This window comes from Mesoplodon mirus, assembly GCF_964341445.2.
Source record: "Mesoplodon mirus genome assembly, chromosome: 19".
Taxonomy (NCBI): domain Eukaryota; kingdom Metazoa; phylum Chordata; class Mammalia; order Artiodactyla; family Ziphiidae; genus Mesoplodon; species Mesoplodon mirus.
The window spans coordinates 53,071,515-53,091,597 of record NC_138995.1 but is presented as its reverse complement, the minus strand read 5'-3'; the positions used below and the strand labels follow the sequence as shown (position 1 = coordinate 53,091,597).

The 20,083-nt window shown below is 49.4% G+C and overlaps 2 protein-coding genes across 3 annotated transcripts in view; one reads left to right on the top strand and one right to left on the bottom strand.

Moving 5' to 3' along the window:
- The window catches only part of SPTBN4 (spectrin beta, non-erythrocytic 4), a 70,370-nt gene extending 69,606 nt beyond the window's left edge, over positions 1 to 764 (bottom strand). The window contains exon 1 of the mRNA XM_082606403.1: positions 578 to 764. Coding sequence (XP_082462529.1) covers positions 578 to 749 — 172 coding nt within the window. The 5' untranslated portion in view covers positions 750 to 764. The remainder of the gene's footprint in view (positions 1 to 577) is intronic.
- A 3,790-nt stretch (positions 765 to 4,554) lies between these two features.
- Positions 4,555 to 19,829, top strand: BLVRB (biliverdin reductase B). 2 transcript variants are annotated; one of them, XM_082606401.1, is made up of 5 exons: positions 4,556 to 4,762; positions 12,947 to 13,111; positions 13,251 to 13,340; positions 14,644 to 14,772; positions 19,583 to 19,829. In XM_082606401.1, the coding sequence occupies exons 1-5, from the start codon at positions 4,684 to 4,686 to the stop codon at positions 19,738 to 19,740; spliced, it is 621 nt and encodes a 206-aa protein (XP_082462527.1). In that variant the 5' UTR covers positions 4,556 to 4,683; the 3' UTR covers positions 19,741 to 19,829. The 2 variants fall into 2 exon arrangements, with proteins under 2 accessions (XP_082462528.1, XP_082462527.1); XM_082606402.1 differs by lacking the exon at positions 12,947 to 13,111 and having other exon boundaries at positions 4,555 to 4,762.
- Positions 19,830 to 20,083: the final 254 nt, after the last annotated feature.

Below are 20,083 nucleotides of genomic sequence, written 5' to 3'. Positions count from 1 at the left end.
TCTATGGCTGCACTGCTCCATACAGCAGCCACAAACCACATGTGGCTATTGAAATTTAAATTAATTAAAACTAAATCAAATTAAAAATTCATTCCCTCAAATAGCACTGGCCACATTTCAAGTGCTCACAGCCACAAGTATCAGTGGTTAGTATATTGGACATCACAGATACAGAACATTTTCCCATCATCATGGAAAGCTCTATTGGACAGTGCTGGTCTAAAGATTCAAGGTCCGGGCTTCCCTGGTGGTGCAGTGGTTGAGAGTCCGCCTGCCGATGCAGGGGACGCGGGTTCGTGCCCTGGTCCGGGAAGATCCCACATGCCGCGGAGCGGCTAGGCCCGTGAGCCATGGCCGCTGAGCCTGCGCGTCCGGAGCCTGTGCTCCACAACGGGAGAGGCCACAACAGTGAGAGGCCCGTGTACCACAGAGAAAAAAAAAAAAAAAAAAGATTCAAGGTCCAAATGTCTGTAACTCTCTTCCCATCCTCCAGGCCATCAAGGTACAAAGACACCATCCCAGCAGCTTCCTCCCTTCCTTCCCTCCCACCCTCGCACCCCAGCCCTCCTCCAGGTACCTGCCAAGGCCTTGATCCTGGAGCACTCAAAGAGTGAGGCGGCCGCGGTGGAGGCGGCTGGTTGCTCCCGCTCCCAGCCCCGATCTGGACTCTCCCAGCGGGCTGCAGGGTTGTTATTGTTAGGGGCTGGCGGCCCCTCCATGTTATCCACTTCCCCTGGTACCTGCGCCATCAGGGAAGGTGAGGCCTGGGGATGAGGAGAGGAAGGTTAGGGCTAGAAACAGGGCCTGAGTTCAGAGGTCCCACTTCTAACAGCAACTGGCTGTGGGTCCTGTTCCCTCACCTTCAGTTTCTCTGTCTTTAGAAGGGACATGATAATAATGGCAATAGTGTTCACCCTGACCACATCATAGGGCTGTGGTCAAGCACCAAGTTTAGTGCAGGGTAGGGGCTCGGCAAATTGTCACTGTTGGGACTTCCCTGGCCGTCCAGTGGTTAAGACTCAGCGCCTCCACTGCAGCGGTCACAGGTTTGATCCCTGGTTGAGGACCTGAGATCCCACATGACACAGAGATCCCGCATGCCGTGCGGCAAAAAAAAAAAAATTGTCACTGTTATTATTGTTAGAAAGATAACATTGTTATCAACAGAACTCTATAAGGCAGTAATAACAATAATTCACATTTATTGAGCAGTTGCACTGTGCTCAGTACTTTATATGCATTATCTTATTTAATTCCCACAAATTCAATTCTGTAAAGAAAGGTACTATTAAGCCTATTTTACAGAGGAGGAAGCTGAGGCACAGAGGGGGTAATTCACTTGCCCAAGGTCACACAGCTAGTGAGTAACCAAGATTCAAATGTAGTCACTTTGATCAAATAACTGCATTAATGCCCTCAGTTCTTCATCCTTATAGCCACACCCTTTGCCATATAACTCTTCAGTGTTCTCCCACTCTGGGTTTGGGAGGAATGGAAGAGGGGGTTGGGGGGACATGCCCTACCCCTTGACTCTGGGTTTGGCCACATGACTTGCTTTGACCAACAGTATTAGGTAGAAGTGCTGGTGAGTTCTGAGCCCAGGACTCAGGAGACATTGCATGTTTTTGCTTGTGTTTGACTGTGGCCATGAGACTACTAGGCTAGTCCAGGTCCAAGGCCCTCATCACAGCCAAGGTCAGCTAGAGCAACTAACAGTCAACATCCCCCTACCCATCCCAACTGGTGAATAAGCTCATATAAGCCCAGCCTAAGTCGCTGACCTCAGACTGACTCGAGGCTAAATAAATGCTTAGTGTTTTAAGACACTGAGTTTGGGGGTGGTTTCTTATACAACATTATTGTGGCAACAGCTAACTGACATACTGTCTGACTCCAGAGCTATGTTCTAGAACACTGCCAGATTGTAAATATGAAATCTAAGGGTGTTGGAGACATTAGATACATCTCCTCCACCCTCTGGAACCCCAGGCCTGATTCTAAGACTAAGAAAGGAGGGAGTTGGGAGGAGATCAATGTCCCCATTCTCAAAATATTCCAACAGTTGCCAACTCACCAGATTTTAGGAAGGCAGGGTCTAGGTCTTGGTCAGTGTAGTGGAGACTGTCCCTTTCAACAGACACTCAAAAATCCATTATTATTTTTCCCTTCTTCCATGGAAAGCTGTAAGTGGGCACCTGTGTGACCTTGGCTGAGTCACTTACCCTCTCTAGGGCTCAGTCTGTTCATCTGTAAAGTGGTAATGATAATGGTACCCATTTCCTAGGGGTGTTTGAAGATGACAGGATTAATAATGCAGGGAACATGGTATCTAGTACACAGCAGGCCCTCAATACGTGGGCCTTGCTATTATTATTCATCCTCCAGTCACATATCTTAGCAAATAAAAGTGCCTGTGCTGGAGTCTGATAGAAATGAACTCCAAGTCCTGCTTTATTCTTGCCGTACCTTTAAACCCTTTAACTTGGCTTCTCTGTGCCTCAGTTTCCCTCCCTGTGAAACGGTGAGCACAACTGTTTCCTCAATGGAGGATACTTGGAGATGGAGAGGCACTTAGCACTTCATGATCTCTCAGGCAGTCTGGCGGTGGAACAGCCCTGGCCATTACGTGATTCAACGGGAGAAGGAAGGGAGAAGGCGGTGGCGGAGGTGGAAGGGGGTGTCCTGCAGACTCCAGGAAAGGTTGGCTGGGCGAGGCTGGGGATGGGACCTGAGATAGGATGCTTTAACCCTTCCAAGGCCGCGCCTCTCTCTCTCCCTGCAGTCTAGTCACCGTTCCCAAGGAGAGGGGCCTGGGAAGGACAAGGCTTGGATGAAAGACCCACGCATGGCACGGAGGCTGGACTGGGTTGAGGGATGGGAGCTGATTCTGCCCTCGACCCTCCGCCTCCCCCAGCCGAGGAGACCCTCGGGGCTCAAGCCATGCCCAAGGCGCGCGGGGGAGGGATGCTAGGGCAGGTGGGAAGATGCTGGAGGGAGGGGCTATCCATCCCCAAGCCGCTCACCTGGGCCCGCGGCCGCCGGTGCCGCTGTCCCCGCTGCTGACCGTGCCCGACCGCCCTCCCTGTCGGCGTCCACTGCCCGGCCTGGCCGTCTCTGCTCGGCCCCACCGGCCCAGCCGCTCGGTCAGATCCGCATGCGCCGCGGCCGCCGGCGCACCTCCTCCCGCTCGCGCGGCCGCCGCGCTCGGCGCGCCCCCGGGACCCCCTCCCGCCCGCGGTCCCCCGCCAACCCCGGCCGCCTGCAGCGCCGGCCCACGCGCGGTCACACACCCGGCCACGGCGTGTGATACACAGCTGCAGGGGCCCGAGATAGCGTCACACACAGTCCACACTCTCACGGGGTCACACAGTCCCACACTGCCACACACACACGGGGTCACCTACAGCGTCACAGACATTATCCACATCCACACACTCACACTGCCACCCCCTCACATGGGGTCACACAGTGTCAAATATTCAAACCGTCTCACGCAGTCATAAGCTCACACGAAGTCCCGCCCTGGAACAGGGCGCGACAGCGTCACACACGGTAAAACACTCAAATACTGTCACCACCATTCACGCGTTCTCATACACAAGCACACATATGCCACACACTGTTGCACACCTCCATGGGGTCACAAAGAGTGTCATATACTCACACATCACACACTGCTTCCCTGTCACACACTTTTACACACTCAAACTTGTTACATCCCTTACACACTCGCATGGGGGTCATACACCCTGCACTGTCACCCACTTACACATCACACAGTCACAGGTCACAAATAGCACCACCACAACAGTCAACACCCACAGCCACACTCAAATGATGGCACGTTGTCACACAACTTACATGACACACGCAGTGTCACACACTAACAGAGTCACACACTCCCACATAACACAACTCACACATGTCCCACACTCACACATCCCCCAGCGGCATGGATGCATACAGCATCACAGACTGACACACCGTCACCCAGTGTCACCACAAGATCTCAGAAGAACAGCATCAATGTCTTCCACACGTGGTGTCACACACAGTCTCATACTGTAATACGGTGTTTTACGCAGAGGATGGCACATGGTATCACCCACAATCATGCTCTCCTTTGGCGTTATTCACAGTCACACAGGGCCACACGGGCACATAGACACGCAGTTACACAGTGTCACACCCACGCACCCACACTGGCCTCCCTCACTTTTTCCCCTTGTAGCCTAGAGGAGCTTTGGGGCGTAGTGTGAGTCCCAGATCAGCCTAGTGGCCCTGAGAGAGGGGGTCTGAGCGAGGAGATGTGGGTGTGGCCCGCGCTCGCCCCGCCCCGCTCTGGGAGTTTAGAGCTCGGAGGCGGGGCACTGGGTTCACCTTCGTAGACCGCCAGATACGGCCACGCCTCCCAGTCTAAGGGGCGGGCTGGAAGGCGGTGCTGGGCCGCAGGCGGAGGCGAGCCGACTCCCGCCCCGCCCACCCCGTTCTTAACCAGAGGAGAGGCCTTATGGCCCCGCCCCTCGGCCGGAGTCGGGGGCAGGAGGCTGGCTGAGGCGTGGCCCTCTGAGCGGCCCCGCCCCGTCTCTCCCGCTAGGGAAGGACGGAGAGGGCGGCCTAGCCGCCAGTCGGTTCCCGCGTGTCCTGCGACTCCGCGGCCTCGCACCCCCACGACCCCGCAGCATGGCCGTCAAGAAGATTGCCATCTTCGGCGCCACCGGCAGGACCGGGCTCACCACCCTGGCGCAGGCGGTGCAAGCAGGCATGAGCTGGGGCGGGCAGGGGGTGTCACGGGGTGCACAGACAGAACTTTAGGAAGTGGCATCCTGGGGTCGGGCCGAGGCTGGTTGGGGCCCTCAGTGCCTTGGTGTGTGAGGACCTAGTGGGGCAAAACAGGTGGCCACGGGGGCAGAAACGGGGCACGCTGTGAGGTCCAATTTTACGTGAGCCCAAGGAACAGGTATTGGCCCTAGGAAGCTGGGGGACTGTAGTGACAGGTTTAAATTAAATCCAATGCTCTGATGAAATGTGGTTGTTATCGTGGTGCTGGTGGTTGCACACCCAGCAAGGGCTTAACTAAGCCAGGCATTGGGCTGGCCTCCCAGCACTGTCCTCTCTTAGCACGTGTTAAATCCGCACAGCACTCATGTCGGGTAGGAGCTAGTATCACGCCATTTGACAGGTGAGAAAACTGAGGCCCACTGAGTGATCTGCCCAGTGTCACATAGCTGGAAAGTGGCAGTGCTGGAATTTGTACCCAGTGCTTGCTCTTTGCTTGTTTTTTATTGAGACCACCAATGGGTCGTCTTTCCCCCCCGACATTTTATTTATTTATTTATTTTTGGCTGCATTGGGTCTTCGTTGCTGCGCGTGGGCTTTCTCTAGTTTCAGAGAGCGAAGCTACTCTTCGTCATGGTGCGTGGGCTTCTCATTGCGGTGGCTTCTCTTGTCGTGGAGCACGGGCTCTAGGCGTGCGGGCTTCAGCAGTTGCAGCACGTGGGCTCAGTAGTTGTGGCTCGTGGGTTCTAGAGTGCAGGCTCAGTAGTTGTGGCGCAAGGGCTTAGTTGCTCCGCCACATGTGGGATCCTCCCGGACCAGGGCTCGAACCCGTGTCCCCTGCATTGGCAGGCAGATTCTTAACCACTGCGCCACCAGAGAAGTCCCACCAGTGCTTGCTCTTAATTGCCAAAAGTCCACCGGCTCTTGGTTTGGGCACCAGGGCTTAAAGTTGAAAAAGCTGAGGGGTGGGTTGCTGTGGGCACCTAATGGAAAGAAGATCACGGAGACAAGGGTGAAGACTTGGGCACACGGGTCCCGGGAAAGTCAATGAGCACTGAAAATTTGCAGTTGCCCCAGGAAAGGAGGCAGGAAAGGGCATCAGTATCATGCAGCAGTACCCTGCCCCCACCGTCCAGACTTCACCAACCCCCCTCGGAGCCTGACACTTCCAGATATAGCACCCCACCCTTGCTGGCCTTGGTGACTCTGAAGATATTGACTATCTGGTTGCCCCAAAAGGGTGGAGGCCGCCAGGCTCCCACTCTCAGCTGTCTCCTAGCCCAGCTCTCCCTTCAAGGGACTCTGCCTGAAAGTTCCCCATTCGGCCCACTGCTCTCCCCCTCCCTGGGAAGACCTAGTGAGGATCTTGGCTTGTAGGGACAGGAGAAATGAATTCTCTGGTAAACATTTCCTGGCGGGGAAGTAAGAGGGAGAAGTGGAGAGTTGCTGAGTCACCCTGAGGGGCTGGATTCTCATGTTACTACCTTTCTCTCAGTCCTGGATTCTATGAAATTCTGCTCATCCACCCTGCTGGGCACAGCTGGCACTGCACCTGGGGGTGTGGAGCGTTGAGGCCTACGGGAGTCCCCGGCTTTTCACTGTGGCTCTGACAGCTCTCTTCAGAGCCACAGTGAACCTGAGCCTCACTGTCCCCATCAGAAAAAGGAAGGGCTTGAATGAGCTCGGCTTTTATTTACCTCAGTGATTCTGTAAGGCTGAGTCCTGACAGGCATAGACTCTGGTGCCTGTGTGTCTGCATTCCAAACCCCAGCTCTGCCACTTAACAACTGTGTGGTCAAGTGCCTTGTCATCTGTGTACCTAGATATCTGTAAAGTGAGGATGAAACTAGGAGAACACGACCTGGGGTTCTTGTGATGATTAAATGAGATATTACAATATATGGAAAATGCTTAGAACCGTGTCCAGCATATAGTTGGTGCTCAAGAGGCACTCCTTGGCTGAGAGAACTCAGATTATAGCTGTGTGATCCTGGCCCAATTACCTAAAATTGCCTTAGTTTCCCCATCCTCAAAATGGGCATATAATACAACCTACTTTGTGGAGTTGTTGCAATCTGGGGCTTTTCAAACTGTGGGTCATAATGAGTTCTGAAATATATTTAATTGGTCACAACAGTGTCAGAATGTATCACATGTTAAATATTGGTTTTATGAAACTTTCGTTTCAATTATATATGTATGGGTTTGTGTATACTGGGTTTGGAAGTGAAATCTATTTTGTATGGAGGGTTGAGATCAAAAAAGCTTAAAAGGGGCATGATCTCTACAAGTGACTCTCACATCGTTAGGAAAAAACTTTATACACATATAATTATACATGTTATGTGTATATTTTATATATACACAGAGAGAAAGATAAAGCAAATATGCGAATCTAGGCCTTGCAGCCTTCCTATAGGTCTGAATTTATTTCAAAATTAAAAATTAACAGAAAAAGATAAATAAAGTAAGGGATTTTTTAAACAAAAAAAAGAAAGAAAGAAAAAAATGTTTAGAAATAACCTACAAGTGCTCTCGTTCTTTGTAAAGGGCAAAATCTGTGAATTCTAACACTATAGTTTGGTATGGTAGCCACTAGCCACATGTTGCTATTAAAATTTAAATGTGGGTTGTGTTAAAAATTTTTGGAAAAAAACGTCATTCATCAGCAGAAAGGACTTAGCACAGCACTTGGCACATAGGAGGCTCTCTCTCTCTCTCTCTCTCTCTCTCTCTCTCTCTCTCTCTCTCTTTTTTTTTTTTTTTTGGCTGTGCCACACAGCCTGTGAGATCTTAGTTCCCCGACCAGGGATTGAAGATTGAACCTGGGCCGTCAGCAGTGAGACTGTGGAATCCTAACCACTGGACTGCCAGGGAATTCCCTAGGAGGCCCTCAATAAATGTCACTAATCATCAATAATGTACCATTAACAGGCACTCTTGTGCTGGGCCTGCGTCACTGAGCTCTCACTGTCCATGAGAAAGTTTCTCCTCCAAAATACCCACGATTTACTAGGGTCCGTTTTAACGAATACAGTGGTAATTAACCAGTGCCTGCGGTGGCATCATGAAAGCTTTCATTGCTCCCTGATGTGTGTGAGGGCAACACAGGTGTCATTCCCTTATGAAAGGTGGTCACACAGGATGGGGATGCTAGGGATTGTGATTTTCACTTTAGAGAGGAGACTGAGGGCCAGTCAGGGAAGGTGTTTCCTGAGGTTCCTCAGCCAGTAAGTGGAGCTGGGACTTCCCTTGCAGTCCAGTGGTTAAGACTCCACACTTCCACTGCAGGGGGCACAGGTTCGATCCCTGGTCAGGGAACTAAGATCCCACATGCCCGGCTGGACCAAAAAAAAAAAAAAAAGAGGTAGAGCCAGAGTTCGAACCCAGGTCCTTCTGTGTTGATATAAAAGTCAGGGAGATGGTGGCGAATATGTCACAGTCCCTGGACCCACGGGGCCCTTGCTTGACTCCAGGTCAGCATAAGTAGGGCCATGACAGAGGAAGCACAATTGGCTGGGGGTTCTGGGGAAAGAGGGTAAGGGTGCTCCAGGCAGAGGGGCACGTGCAAAGGCCAGGAGGCAGGAAACAGCGTGATGCATTTGAGGAACTGAAAGAAGTTCAGTGTGTGAAAAGGGCCATGGCTCCAGCATAGGTGAGAGAGGAGAGGCCATATCCTGGGGGGCCTTGAAGTCTGTCATAAGGAACATGACTATCTCAGGGCACTGGGGGGGTCAGGGGACGGATCTGAGCCAAGGGCACTTTGATATAACAGTGGAAAGCTCTACCTGGCTACCATGTGAAATATGGGTTGGAGGGGTTGAGAGAGGCCAGGAGCCCAGGGAATACTAGACCAGGACGGGAAAAAAAATTGTGAGATGGTGAAAAGGTATAACAACCAACACCCATATAATGCTCTTTCCTGTGCCAGACACTCTTCTAATCTTTTCATTTGTTTTCGTTTTGCATTTTTTAAATAGCAGCTTTTTAAAGATATCATTCACATACCATACAATTCACCCATTTAAAGTATACAGTTCAGTGGTTTTTAGCATATTCACAGACTCGTGCAAACCTCACCACAATCAGTTGGAAACATTTTCATCACCACCAAAAGGAACCCTTAGAAGTCACTCCCCGTTTTCCTGCTCAACCCCTTCCCCAGCCCTAGGCAACCACTCACGTGCTTTTTGTTTATATGGATTTTCCTGTTCTGAACCTTTCGTATAAATGGAATCATACACTATGTGGCTCTTTATGACTGGCTTCCTTCACTTAGCAAAAAAATTGTTTTTTCAAAGTTCATCCATATCGTAGCATGTGTATCATTTCTTTTCATTGTTGAATACCATTACATTGTTTAGATATACCACATTTTACTTATCCATTCAGTTGATGGAGATTTGGGTTGTTTCCACTTTTTGGCTATGATGAGTAGTGCCTCTATGAACATTCACGTATGAGTTTTGTGTGAACAGCTGTTTTCATTTCTCTTTGGCATATACTTAGGAGTGGAATTGCTGGGTCACATGGTAACAATATGTTTAACCTTCTGAGGAACTGCCAGATTATCTTCCAAAGCAGGTGTATCATTCAACGTTCCCATCAGCAGTGTGTGAGGGTTCCTGTTTCACCACATGCACATCAACATTTATTATGTCTTTTTGATTATGACCATCCTAGTGGGTATGAAATGGGATCTTGCTGTGGTTTTGATTTGCATTTCCCTGATGGCTAATGATATTGAGTATCTTTTCATGTGTTTATTGGCCATTTGTATAACCTCTTTGGAGAAATGTCTATTCAGATCTTTTGCCCAGCTTTTTTTTTTTTTTAATTAATTAATTTATTTATTTAGGCTGTCCTGGGTCTTAGGTGCAGCATGCAGGATCTTCGTTGAGGCATGCAGGATCTTTGTTTATTTATTTATTTTTTTTAGTTGCGGCACGTGGGATCTTTTAGTTGGAGCATGCGGACTTCTTAGTTGCAACATGCGAACTCTTAGTTGCGGCTTGCGGGATCTAGTTCTCAGATCAGGGATTGAACCCGGGCCCCCTGCATTGGGAGTGTGGAGTCTTACCCACTGGACCACCAGGGAAGTCCTTGCCCAGCTTTTAATATTCATCTTTTATTATCAAGTTGTAGGTGTTCTTTATATATTCTAAATACAAGTCTCTTATCAGATACATGATTTGCAAAATTTTTCTCCCATTTTGTGGGTTGTCTTTTCTTTTCACTTTCTTGATAGTGTCCTTGGAAGCACAAAATTTTTTTTTTTTTTTTTTTTTTTTGCGGTACACGGGCCTCTCACCGCTGCGACCTCCCCTGTCACGGAGCACAGGCTCCAGACGCGCAGGTCCAGCGGCCATGGCTCACGGGCCCAGCCGCTCCGTGGCACGTGGGATCCTCCCGGACCGGGGCACGAACCCGCGCCCCCTGCATCGGCAGGCCGACCCCCAACCACTGCGCCACCAGGGAAGCCCCAAAATTTTGTAATTTTGATGATGTCCAGTGTATCTGTTTTTTCTTCTGTTGCGTGCGCTTTTGGTGTCATAGCTAGGAAACCATTGCCTAATCCAAAGACGCAAAGATTTATGCCTATGTTTTCTTCTAAGATTTTTTTTTATTAATTTATTTTATTCTATTTATTTTGGGCTGTGTTGGGTCTTCGTTGCCGTGTGCGGGCATTCTCTAGTTGCAGCGAGCAGGGGCTACTCTTCGTTGAGGTGTGCAGGCTTCTCATTGCGGTGGTTTCTCTCGTTGCGGAGCATGGGCTCTAGGCGCGCGGGCTTCAGTAGTTGTGGCTCACGGGCTCTAGAGCACAGGCTCAGTAGTTGTGGCACACGGGCTTAGTTGCTCCTCGGCATGTGGGATCTTCCCGGACCAGGGCTCGAACCCATGTCCCCTGCATTGGCAGGCAGATTCTTAACCACTGTACCACCAGGGAAGCCCTCTTCTAAGATTTTTATAGTTTTAGCACTTACATTTAGGTCTTTGATCATTTTGAGTTAATTTTTGTATATGGTGTGAGGTAATAGGGATCCAACTTCATTCTTTTACATATGGATATCAAGTTGTCCCCGCATCATTTGTTGAAAAGACTGTACTTGCCCCATTGAATCATCTTGGCACCCTTGTCAAAAATCAACCAACTACATTAAACTTTTAGAAATATTATTTAGGCAGTTCGTTGGTGGTCTAGTGGTTAGGACTCGGCGTTTTCACTGCTGTGGTCCTGGGTTCAATCCCTGGTCAGGGAACTAAGTTCCTGCAAGCTGCATGGCGCGGCCAAAAAAAAAAAGAAATGTTATTTAAACCCACAATAACCCTATAAGGTAGAGACTATTATTAGTGTCATTTTAAAAATGAAGGCCCTAAGGCCCAGGCAGGTTAAGTGAGTTGCCCAGTGTCACAACTAGGTAGTGGTAGGGCCAGACAGAATTCAAACCCAGGATTGCTTTGAGGATTAAATAAGCAAATAAATGTAAGGAATTTGGCACCTAGCATATAGTGAGTGCTCTCTAAGTATTATGTATCATTATTATTATTATCACTGCCCCAGAGTGTACAAATTTCTAATCATTTGTTTTTTACATATATGATGACAGCTATCAAGAGAAATGTAACAGGGGCGTTCCCTGGCGGTCCAGTGGTTAGGACTCCGTGCTTTCATTGCCAAGGGCCCGGGTTCAGTCCCTGGTTGGGGAGCTAAGATCCCACAAGCTGTGTGGCACAGCTGAAAAAAAAGGGAGAGAGAGAGAGAGAGAAATGGAACAATTTTGTTGTTTTCCCTTTTCCTTTATCACTTTCAGAATAATGGATTAATCCTTTGATAGGTTCCAATGATGACCAATGAAGTTTCTTAGTATCATTATGAGCTCACAGATTTTTGTATATTTGATGTACTTCATTTCTTTGCCATCAGTATTCTTCTGGACAAATCATATTGCCCCCCATTTGCCTTGTGGGAACCCCTTCAAGTGGCTTCTGTGTCCTCTTGATATCACCCCATCATTTTTTGAACACCACTTTACCAGCTGGAGGTACAAGATAAGATGTTCCAGGCTCATCTTGTCCTCTCCCTGGCATGGCCCAGCAAGCGGCCATTTCTTCAACGAGCTCTGGCTCATTTTTCATGAGAATGCTATTTAGAGGCTGTCTTCATCAGCTCAGGCCACTGTAACAAAATGCCATAGACCGGGTTGCTTAAACAACAGACATTTCTCACAGTTCTAGAGAGCGGAGAGTTCAAGATCAAGGTACTAACAGGTTTGGTTTCTGATGAGGGCCCTCTTCCTGGCTTGCAGCTGGCCGCCTTCTTGCTGTGTTCTAACATGGTAGAGAGAGAGCGAGCCTTGGTCTTCCTCTTCTTATAAGGACACTAATTCCATTATGGGGACCCTACCCTCATGACCTCATCTAATCTAATTACCTCCCAAAGGGTCCATCTCCAAATACCATCACATTGGGGGTTAGGGCTTCAGCATATGAATTCAGCATATGACACAAGCATTCAGTCCATAACAGAGACTACAACTACTAATTTTATTTTTTTTTGCAATACACATAAACATTGATATATTTTGCCATTATTTAAAACAAAGGAAGAACTATGTTGTTTGTAATCTTTAAAAGGGAGGGTATGTGTCAGAAAGGGGACACAGAGTTACAGAGTTATCCAAAATTATCCAAAATTCTAACTGTTTAGTAACTGTTTAGTAACCACTAAGTCAGGACCCAGCCCTTCAGAAGTAAGACCTGGGGAACCAAACCCAATGATGGACAACCTTTGGGCAGCTCATGTCCTTCTCTGTACCTCAGCTTGCTCCAGGACCATGGATGGGGGGCAGTGTGATGCCAGGCATTAACCCTTTAGTTGCTGGAGGGTGGAGAAGTTGCAGGAGTGGGGACTGAAGGGAAGAAGAGACCCTTGGAGGCATCAGAGCAGGTTATTTATGAACCGACATCAAGGTATCACCTTATTTTAACAACCAGCTGGATATCAACTGTGGGTATGCCAGCGAAAATGTTTGAAGACCATTGTCTCAGAACAGGGGGCCTGCGGGATGGATTTGGGGGTTCGTGGCACCCTCCAGGACCCAGCCCCTGGAGGCTGGGAGTGCCAGCCTACAAGCCGACTGACCTGACTCTCTGCCCCTCTTTGCAGGCTATGAGGTGACAGTGCTGGTACGGGACACCTCCAGGCTGCCCTCAGAGGGGCCCCAGCCGGCCCACGTGATAGTGGGTGACGTTCGGCAGGCGGCCGATGTGGACAAGACTGTGGCGGGGCAGGACGCCGTCATCGTGCTGCTGGGCACCGGCAATGACCTCAGTACTGGGCCCCCCCTCTGCCCACGGCCCACCCCTGCACCTCGGCCCCCAGCGCCACCCCCGCCCCCAGCCCCGCCCCTGCCACCGCCGCCGCCGCCGCCGCCGCCCACCAGTGACAGCCACTCTCTGTCTCCTCTAAGGTCCTACCACAGTGATGTCCGAGGGTGCCCAGAACATTGTGGCGGCCATGAAGGCCCACGGCGTGGACAAGGTCGTGGCCTGCACCTCGGGTGGGTGGCGGGGTCATAGGGGTGGGGCTGAAGAGTGGGGGATAAGTACTGGACGGGCAGCCCAGGGGCTCCTACAAGGCGGTCTTAGAGCCACTCCAAGTTACTGTGTATTTATTGAGCACCACCTGAGTGCCTGAACCTTGCTGGATGGGGCCAGAGACACAATACAGCCCTGGGCCCTGCGCTCATGGTTCTCATAAGGAGGAGGGAAGTGGCAACAGAGCCATCATCAGACAGCGACCAGTCAGGGCCAGCGTTGGGGGAAGCACAGGCAGAGAGGTCAAGGCCAGGATTCGGTGGGGAGCATAGGCAGAGGGATCAGGGCCGGGATAGGGGAAGCCTAGAGGACTCTGGGGGCCCAGAGGGGTGCCTGACGCATCCTGAAAAAGGGTCAGGGAGAGAGCGTCATAGAGGAAATGACAGAGCTGTGTATACATAGGCCAGGTCTTTACCCTCACAGAGCTCCCAGTTTATGAGGAGATGGTATTAAACAATGGTTGCCCGGAATAATCTGAAAGGAAGGCTGCAGGGTGTGTGACAGGAGCAGTTAATGCTAACAGCATTTATTGATCTCTTATTGTGTGCTCGGCACCATGTGAGTGCCTTACAGATGAATGCCACTTAATCCTCTCCAAACTCCTTTGAGTAGTACTTATATTCACAGTGGAACATAGTAGGTGCTCAGTGAATAGTAGCTGTTCTTATTGCTTCCTAGCTAAGGGGGTGGAGGCACAGAGAGGCCCATCACCTTACCCGAGATCACACAGCCTGTGGCCGGCAGAGCTGGGGTGCGGAACCGGACTGTCTCCGTGGTCCACACTCCTCACCTTTGTCCCATCACACATTGTCTCCCAGGGAAGGGAAGTGACATGAGGGCGCAGTGGGAGGATAAGGGGACTCCAGGCAGAGGGATCAGCATTTACAAAGGCTGTGAGGTGGGAGGGAGTGTGGCTGCAGCAGTGAGTGAAGGGGAGAGTGTTGGGTGGTGAGGTCACGTGGGGCCTCGTGGACCCGATGCGGCCTTTGCTTTTACCCTGAGTGAGATAGGGTCACAGATGAGTCTGACCCCTCTGGCTGTGCTGGGGGAACAGAATGTGGGGGGGCAGGGGCAGGGAGACCAGGGAGGAGGCTGCTGCCATGGTCTAGGCAGGAGGTAACGGGAGCAGGCAGGGTGAGAAGCCTGGAGAAACTAGAGGGCAGTAGTGAGCCCCCGTAGGGGTGGGTCCTGGCAGGAGACCTGCGGGCTATGAGCCTGGCCAGGCTGTCCTCAAGCCTTGGCTGATCCTGCCCTGTGTGCCCCCAGCCTTCCTCCTGTGGGACCCGTCCAAGGTGCCCCCAAGACTGCAGGATGTGACTGATGACCATATCCGGATGCACAAGATACTGCAGCAGTCGGGCCTGAAGTACGTGGCTGTGATGCCACCACACATAGGTGAGTGGGTGGGAACCCAGCTGCAGGGTTACCACCAGCCTGCCCCCTCCTGTCCTCTGTTGACATTCACTGGGCCTTCCCAGGCCAGTTGAAAATTGCAAACCTTCCTCCCACACTTTCTATGCTCTTTCCTGCTTGATTTGTATCTCCTTTCTAACATACTTTTCAATTATCTCTGTTGTACAAACTATCCAAAATTTTAAAACGTAAAACAAAACCCCTCATTTATGATGACTCTCTCAGTACTGGGAGCTGACTAGGCTCTGGAGGCACTTCTTGCTGGGGTCTCGCATGCCTTTGCTCAGTAGCTGGCAATAGAATTGCGTGGAAGGAAGCCACGACAAGGCTCGTGGTAGGTGCAGACTGTCTGTCCCTGGAACACCTGCATGCTGCCTTTCCTAGCGTCAGATCTCTCAGGGCTGCTTCCACTGTATTCTCTTTATTAGAAGCAAGTTATGGGACTTCCCTGGTGGTCCAGTGGTTAAGACTCCATGCTCCCAATGCAGGGGGCCCAGGTTCGATCCCTGGTCAGGGAACTAGATCCCACATGCATGCCGCAACTAAAAAGATCCCACATCCTGCAACTAAGACCTGGCGCAGCCAAATAAAATAAATAAATAAATAAATAAATATTTTTTTAAAAAAGAAGCAAGTTATACTGGGGCTGCCCCACATTCAAGGGACAGGGACTTATGCTTCACATCGTCTCTTTCTTTTTTTAAACCCATTTATTTATTCATTTATTTGGCCACACCATGCAGTATGCAGGATCTTAGTTCCCTGATCAGGGATTGAACCCATGCCCCCTGCTGTGGAAACATGGAGTCCTAACCACTGGACCACCAGGGAAGTCCCTCGTTGCTTTCTTTATCTTACTTAGCGCGTGTCTCCCACACTAGAATTTAGAAGTCTGAAGTTTTGTTTGAAGCACAGATTTTGTCTTGTTTTGATTACAGCTGTGTTCCTAGTGCCTAGAACAGGGCTTGGCATGTAGTAGGTGCTCAGTAAATAGTTGTCCCATGAGCTAATACCAGGGAAGATGCCTCACCTCCAGGTGGTGCTGTGGAGGGAACCACACCCTCTTTTCCCCTCCCAGGTCTGGAATACACATTGAGAGAGAGTCAGACCGAGAGAGATGCATTTACAAATGTCTCTTGCATGGGAAGTGTGTGCCTGGCCATGATTACAAGTACCAGTGATGTCGTCTCTGCTCTCATGAAGCTTACATTTCTAGCGGGGAAGACAAACGAAGTAGATGATCTATATTACTGTTGGGTCGTGCTACACTGAATGAAGAAACCATAAAGTTCAGTGAAGGAACTTCCCTGGTAGCGCAGTGGTTAAGAATCCGCCTGCCAATGCAGGGGACACGGGTTCGATCCCTGGTCTGGGAAGATCCCACATGCCGCAGACCAGCCGCGGTACAACTAAGCCCCTGCACCACAACTACTGAGCCTGCGCGCCACAACTACTGAAGCCCGCACACCTAACGCCCGTGCTCCGCAACACCGCAATGAGAAGCCCACTCGCCACAACTAGAGAAAGCCCGTGCACAGCAACTAAGACCCAACGCAGCCAAAAAGAACTCGGTGAAGAGAGTAAGCCTCAGCTGTAAGCAGAGGCTCGCTAAGGAGATGGCCCTTCCCCCAGATACTCACCTGATTCCCCCAGTCAGGGGACTACATTCAATGTCCTGGGCTAAACCATAATGGAAAAGAACATTAGAAAAGAATGTGTGTACATATATATATATATATATACATATATGTGTGTGTTAAAAAAAAAGACACCAGGCCTGTTATGTTTCATGCTATGAAAAACATTAAAAAAAAAAAATGATTGTTCCAGGTTAAAGGTGACATGGCGACTGAACTGGATCCTGATTTTGAGGGGAGGGGGAGGTTGGAAGATATTTTTTGGCAGTTGGGGAAATCTGAATTTCTAAATTCATCATTCTAAATGATGTCTCTTGCATAGGAAGTGTGTGCCTGGCCACAATTCCCCTCAGGGGGAATCAGGTGAGTGTCTGGGGGAAGGGAGGACATTCTGGGATGAGGGAACCGCAGTGCGGATGCCCGAGCCAGGCACTTGTATCTCCTTCACATTTGCCTGCCTGCTGGATGAGCACTTCTGCTGTGCCCTCTGCCTTCTGCTTGGAGAAAGACGAGCCCTGCACACCTTACAGAGGTTCAAGTAAGCTCAATGTTGAGGTTCAATTCAGGATTCTTGTTGAGACGAGAATCCTAAGCTCTGAATCAGTAGTGAAGCGGCATGGCGGAGAAGCCGGGCAAAGTCCCAGCCCCAGCACTTTGTGGACTTAAGGCCCATGGCCTCTGAACCTCAGTTTCCTCATCTGTAAACGGGGTTCAGGATATTACTTCTTGACCTCCCAGGTTTGAAGTGAATATCCAGAGAGATCATGCCTAAAAATTATTTAACACAAAGGTTTTTTTTTAGTTCTTCTTTTTTTGAATATTTATTTTATTCATTTATTTTCCTTTTTTTTTTTTTTTTTTTTTTTTGGCTTCGTCGGGTCTTAGTTGCGGCACACAGGATCTTTGTTGAGGCACGCGGGGTCTTTTTCGTTCTGGCACGCAGTCTGCTCGGGCTGCTCTCTAGTTGTGGCCTGCGGGGTTTTTGTCTTCTCTAGTTGTGGCGCGCAGGCTCCAGGGCACATGGGCTCTGTAGTTTGCAGCACGCGGGGTCTCTCGTTGAGGCGCGAGAACTCAGTAGTTGTGGCGTGCGGGCTTAGTTGCACTGTGGCATGTGGGATCTTAGTTCCCCGACCAGGGATGGAACTCGAATCCCCTGCATTGGAAGGCGGATTCTTTACCACTGGACCACAAGGGAAGTCCCAGTCCTTTTTTTGTACGTGTATGAAAACTTTGAAACCTCCAGAAAAGTTAAAGAAATTAAAGGTTTGTGAATACCCATAAACCCTTCATCTAGGTTCACTTGTTAACATTTTGGCCTTTTTGCTTTCTCTGTCTGTCTATCTATCTATCTATCTATCTATGCATGCATCTAATGTGTATGTGTATATATGTGAACACATATGTAATGTATATATCTTTTTTAAATAAGTGTGTATTTTTATATTTTTCTTTTTCTTTCTTTCTTTCTTTTTTTTTTTGGCTCAACCATTGAAAGTAGGTTGCAGACAGCGGCACACTCTACTCCTAGAACCTCTTGATAGGCATCTTCCAAGAAGAAATATTTGGATACGAACCACAGTACTGTTATCGCACCAAGGGAATTGATATTAACTCTACCACATCATTTAGTATCCAGCCCATATTCAGATTTCCCCAACTGCCAAAAAATATCTTCCAACCTCCCCCTCCCCTCAAAATCAGGATCCAATCCAGGATCGTGTGTTGTGTTTAGTCACTATGTCATATTTAACCTGGAACAATCCTCCATATCCTTTTTTTTTTTTAATGTTTTTCATAACATGAAACATAACAGGCCTGGTGTTTTTTTTTTTTTTTAACATATATATACAGTCTTTCTAATATTCTTTTCCATTATGGTTTATCCCAGGACATTGACTGTAGTTCCCTGTGCTATACAGTAGGACTTTGTTATCCCAGGTGTCTTTTAAAATATCCCACGTTCTGGACTTCTGTAGTTATTTTCTTTTTTTTTTTTTTTTTTTTTTTTTTTTTTTTTTTTTAAATTTATTTATTTTTGGCTGCGTTGTGTCTTCATTGCTGCACGTGGGCTTTCTCTAGTTGTGGTGAACGGGGGCTGCTCTTCATTGCGGTGTGCAGGCCTCTCATTGCGGTGGCTTCTCCTGTTGTGGAACACGGGCTCTAGGCGCATGTGCTTCAGTAGTTGTGGCACGCGAGCTCAGTGGTTGTGGCGCATGGGCTTAGTTGCTCCACGGCATGTGGGATCTTCCCGGACCAGGGCTCGAACCCGTGTCCCCTGCATTGGCAGGTGGACTCCTAACCACTGCGCCACCAGGGAAGTCCTGTAGTTATTTTCTTACAGACTCAGATTAAAATTTTTTAGCAGGATTGCCACATGGGTGAGGATGTGTATTTCTTATTGCACATGATCCCAGGTTGTCTCTGCGCTGGTATGCTGCATTTGATCCCTAAGTTAAGTTGGTCACTGTCAGAATACAGGCGCTAGATGCCCTGGTAACAGCCAGGTCATGGTGGGGGAGGGCGAGGGGGGCACAGAGCAAATGTAGCCTTTGCCACTGTGAAGTCACCCTCTGCAACCATGGGACATAACTTCCTCTCTCCAAGACTCAATTTTCCCACTTGTAAAATAGAATTAACAATAGTTCCTAGCCCATTCTCTGCTTTATTTCTCACCATCTAACATATTGTCTATTTTACTTTCTTATCTTATTAGTTGCCTTTTCCTAGTGACTGTCTGAATGCTGAGGGCAGGGATTCATATCTGTTTTGTCCCTTTCAGTGTGCCCAGCACCTGACGTATAATAAGTCATCAATAAGAATTTGGCGAATGGGACTTCCCTGGTGGTACAGTGGTTAAGACTCCGTGCTTCCACTGCAGGGGGCAAGGGTTTGACCCCTGGTCAGGGAAGTTCTGCATGCCGCGCCAAAAAAAAAAAAAAAAAAAACTCACTTAGAGAGAGAATGAAGTAAAGAGTACAGGTTAGTGCCCTGCATGTGGGAAGAGTTTCATACATTGTTGGCTGTTATACCATCTTATACCATCTGGGCTGGGCACACTGTAGACACCCTGGGATGATCATTGAAGTGATCACATGTTGGTTGCAGGAGGGGAAAGGACATCTGATTTACCCAGTCCCTTTGTCTTTACCTTGCAGGAGACCAACCGCTGACTGGGGCCTACTCAGTGACCCTGGATGGACGAGGGCCCTCGAGGGTCATCTCCAAACACGACCTGGGCCACTTCATGCTGCGCTGCCTCACCACTGATGAGTACAATGGGCACAGCACCTACCCCTCCCATCAGTACGAGTAGGACTCTGGCCCCGTCCAGGAGGACAGCATCCCAGGAAATAGAGAGCAAAGGAAGGGAGCAATAAATCTTGAGCCAAGAGCTTCAAGTTATTTTAGAGTACCCACCTCTGTGACTTCTCCTCTCTCTGGCTCTATCTGGGTGTCTCAGTGTCTCTGTCTGGCTCTGTGTGAGATTTTCTGGGTATTCATTCATTCATTTCCTCGCTTGGTCCTGTGCTGGGGACCCAGTGGTGGCTGTGAGGACCCAGTGGTGACCCTGCCTTCACAGATCTCACAGTCCAGTGGGGAAGACAGCCCTGCCCCTGTCAGTGACAACACAGAGTGGCCAGGACTCTGATAGAGGA

What these genes read in the sequence shown, in the direction of transcription:
- BLVRB (XM_082606401.1), top strand. Translation starts at nt 4,684, where the DNA reads ATGGCCGTCAAGAAGATTGCCATCTTCGGCGCCACCGGCAGGACCGGG. An exon ending in GGTCGTGGCCTGCACCTCGG is followed by an intron (nt 13,341 to 14,643) that starts GTGGGTGGCGGG and finishes GTGTGCCCCCAG; the next exon opens with CCTTCCTCCTGTGGGACCCG. An exon ending in TGTGATGCCACCACACATAG is followed by an intron (nt 14,773 to 19,582) that starts GTGAGTGGGTGG and finishes TTTACCTTGCAG; the next exon opens with GAGACCAACCGCTGACTGGG.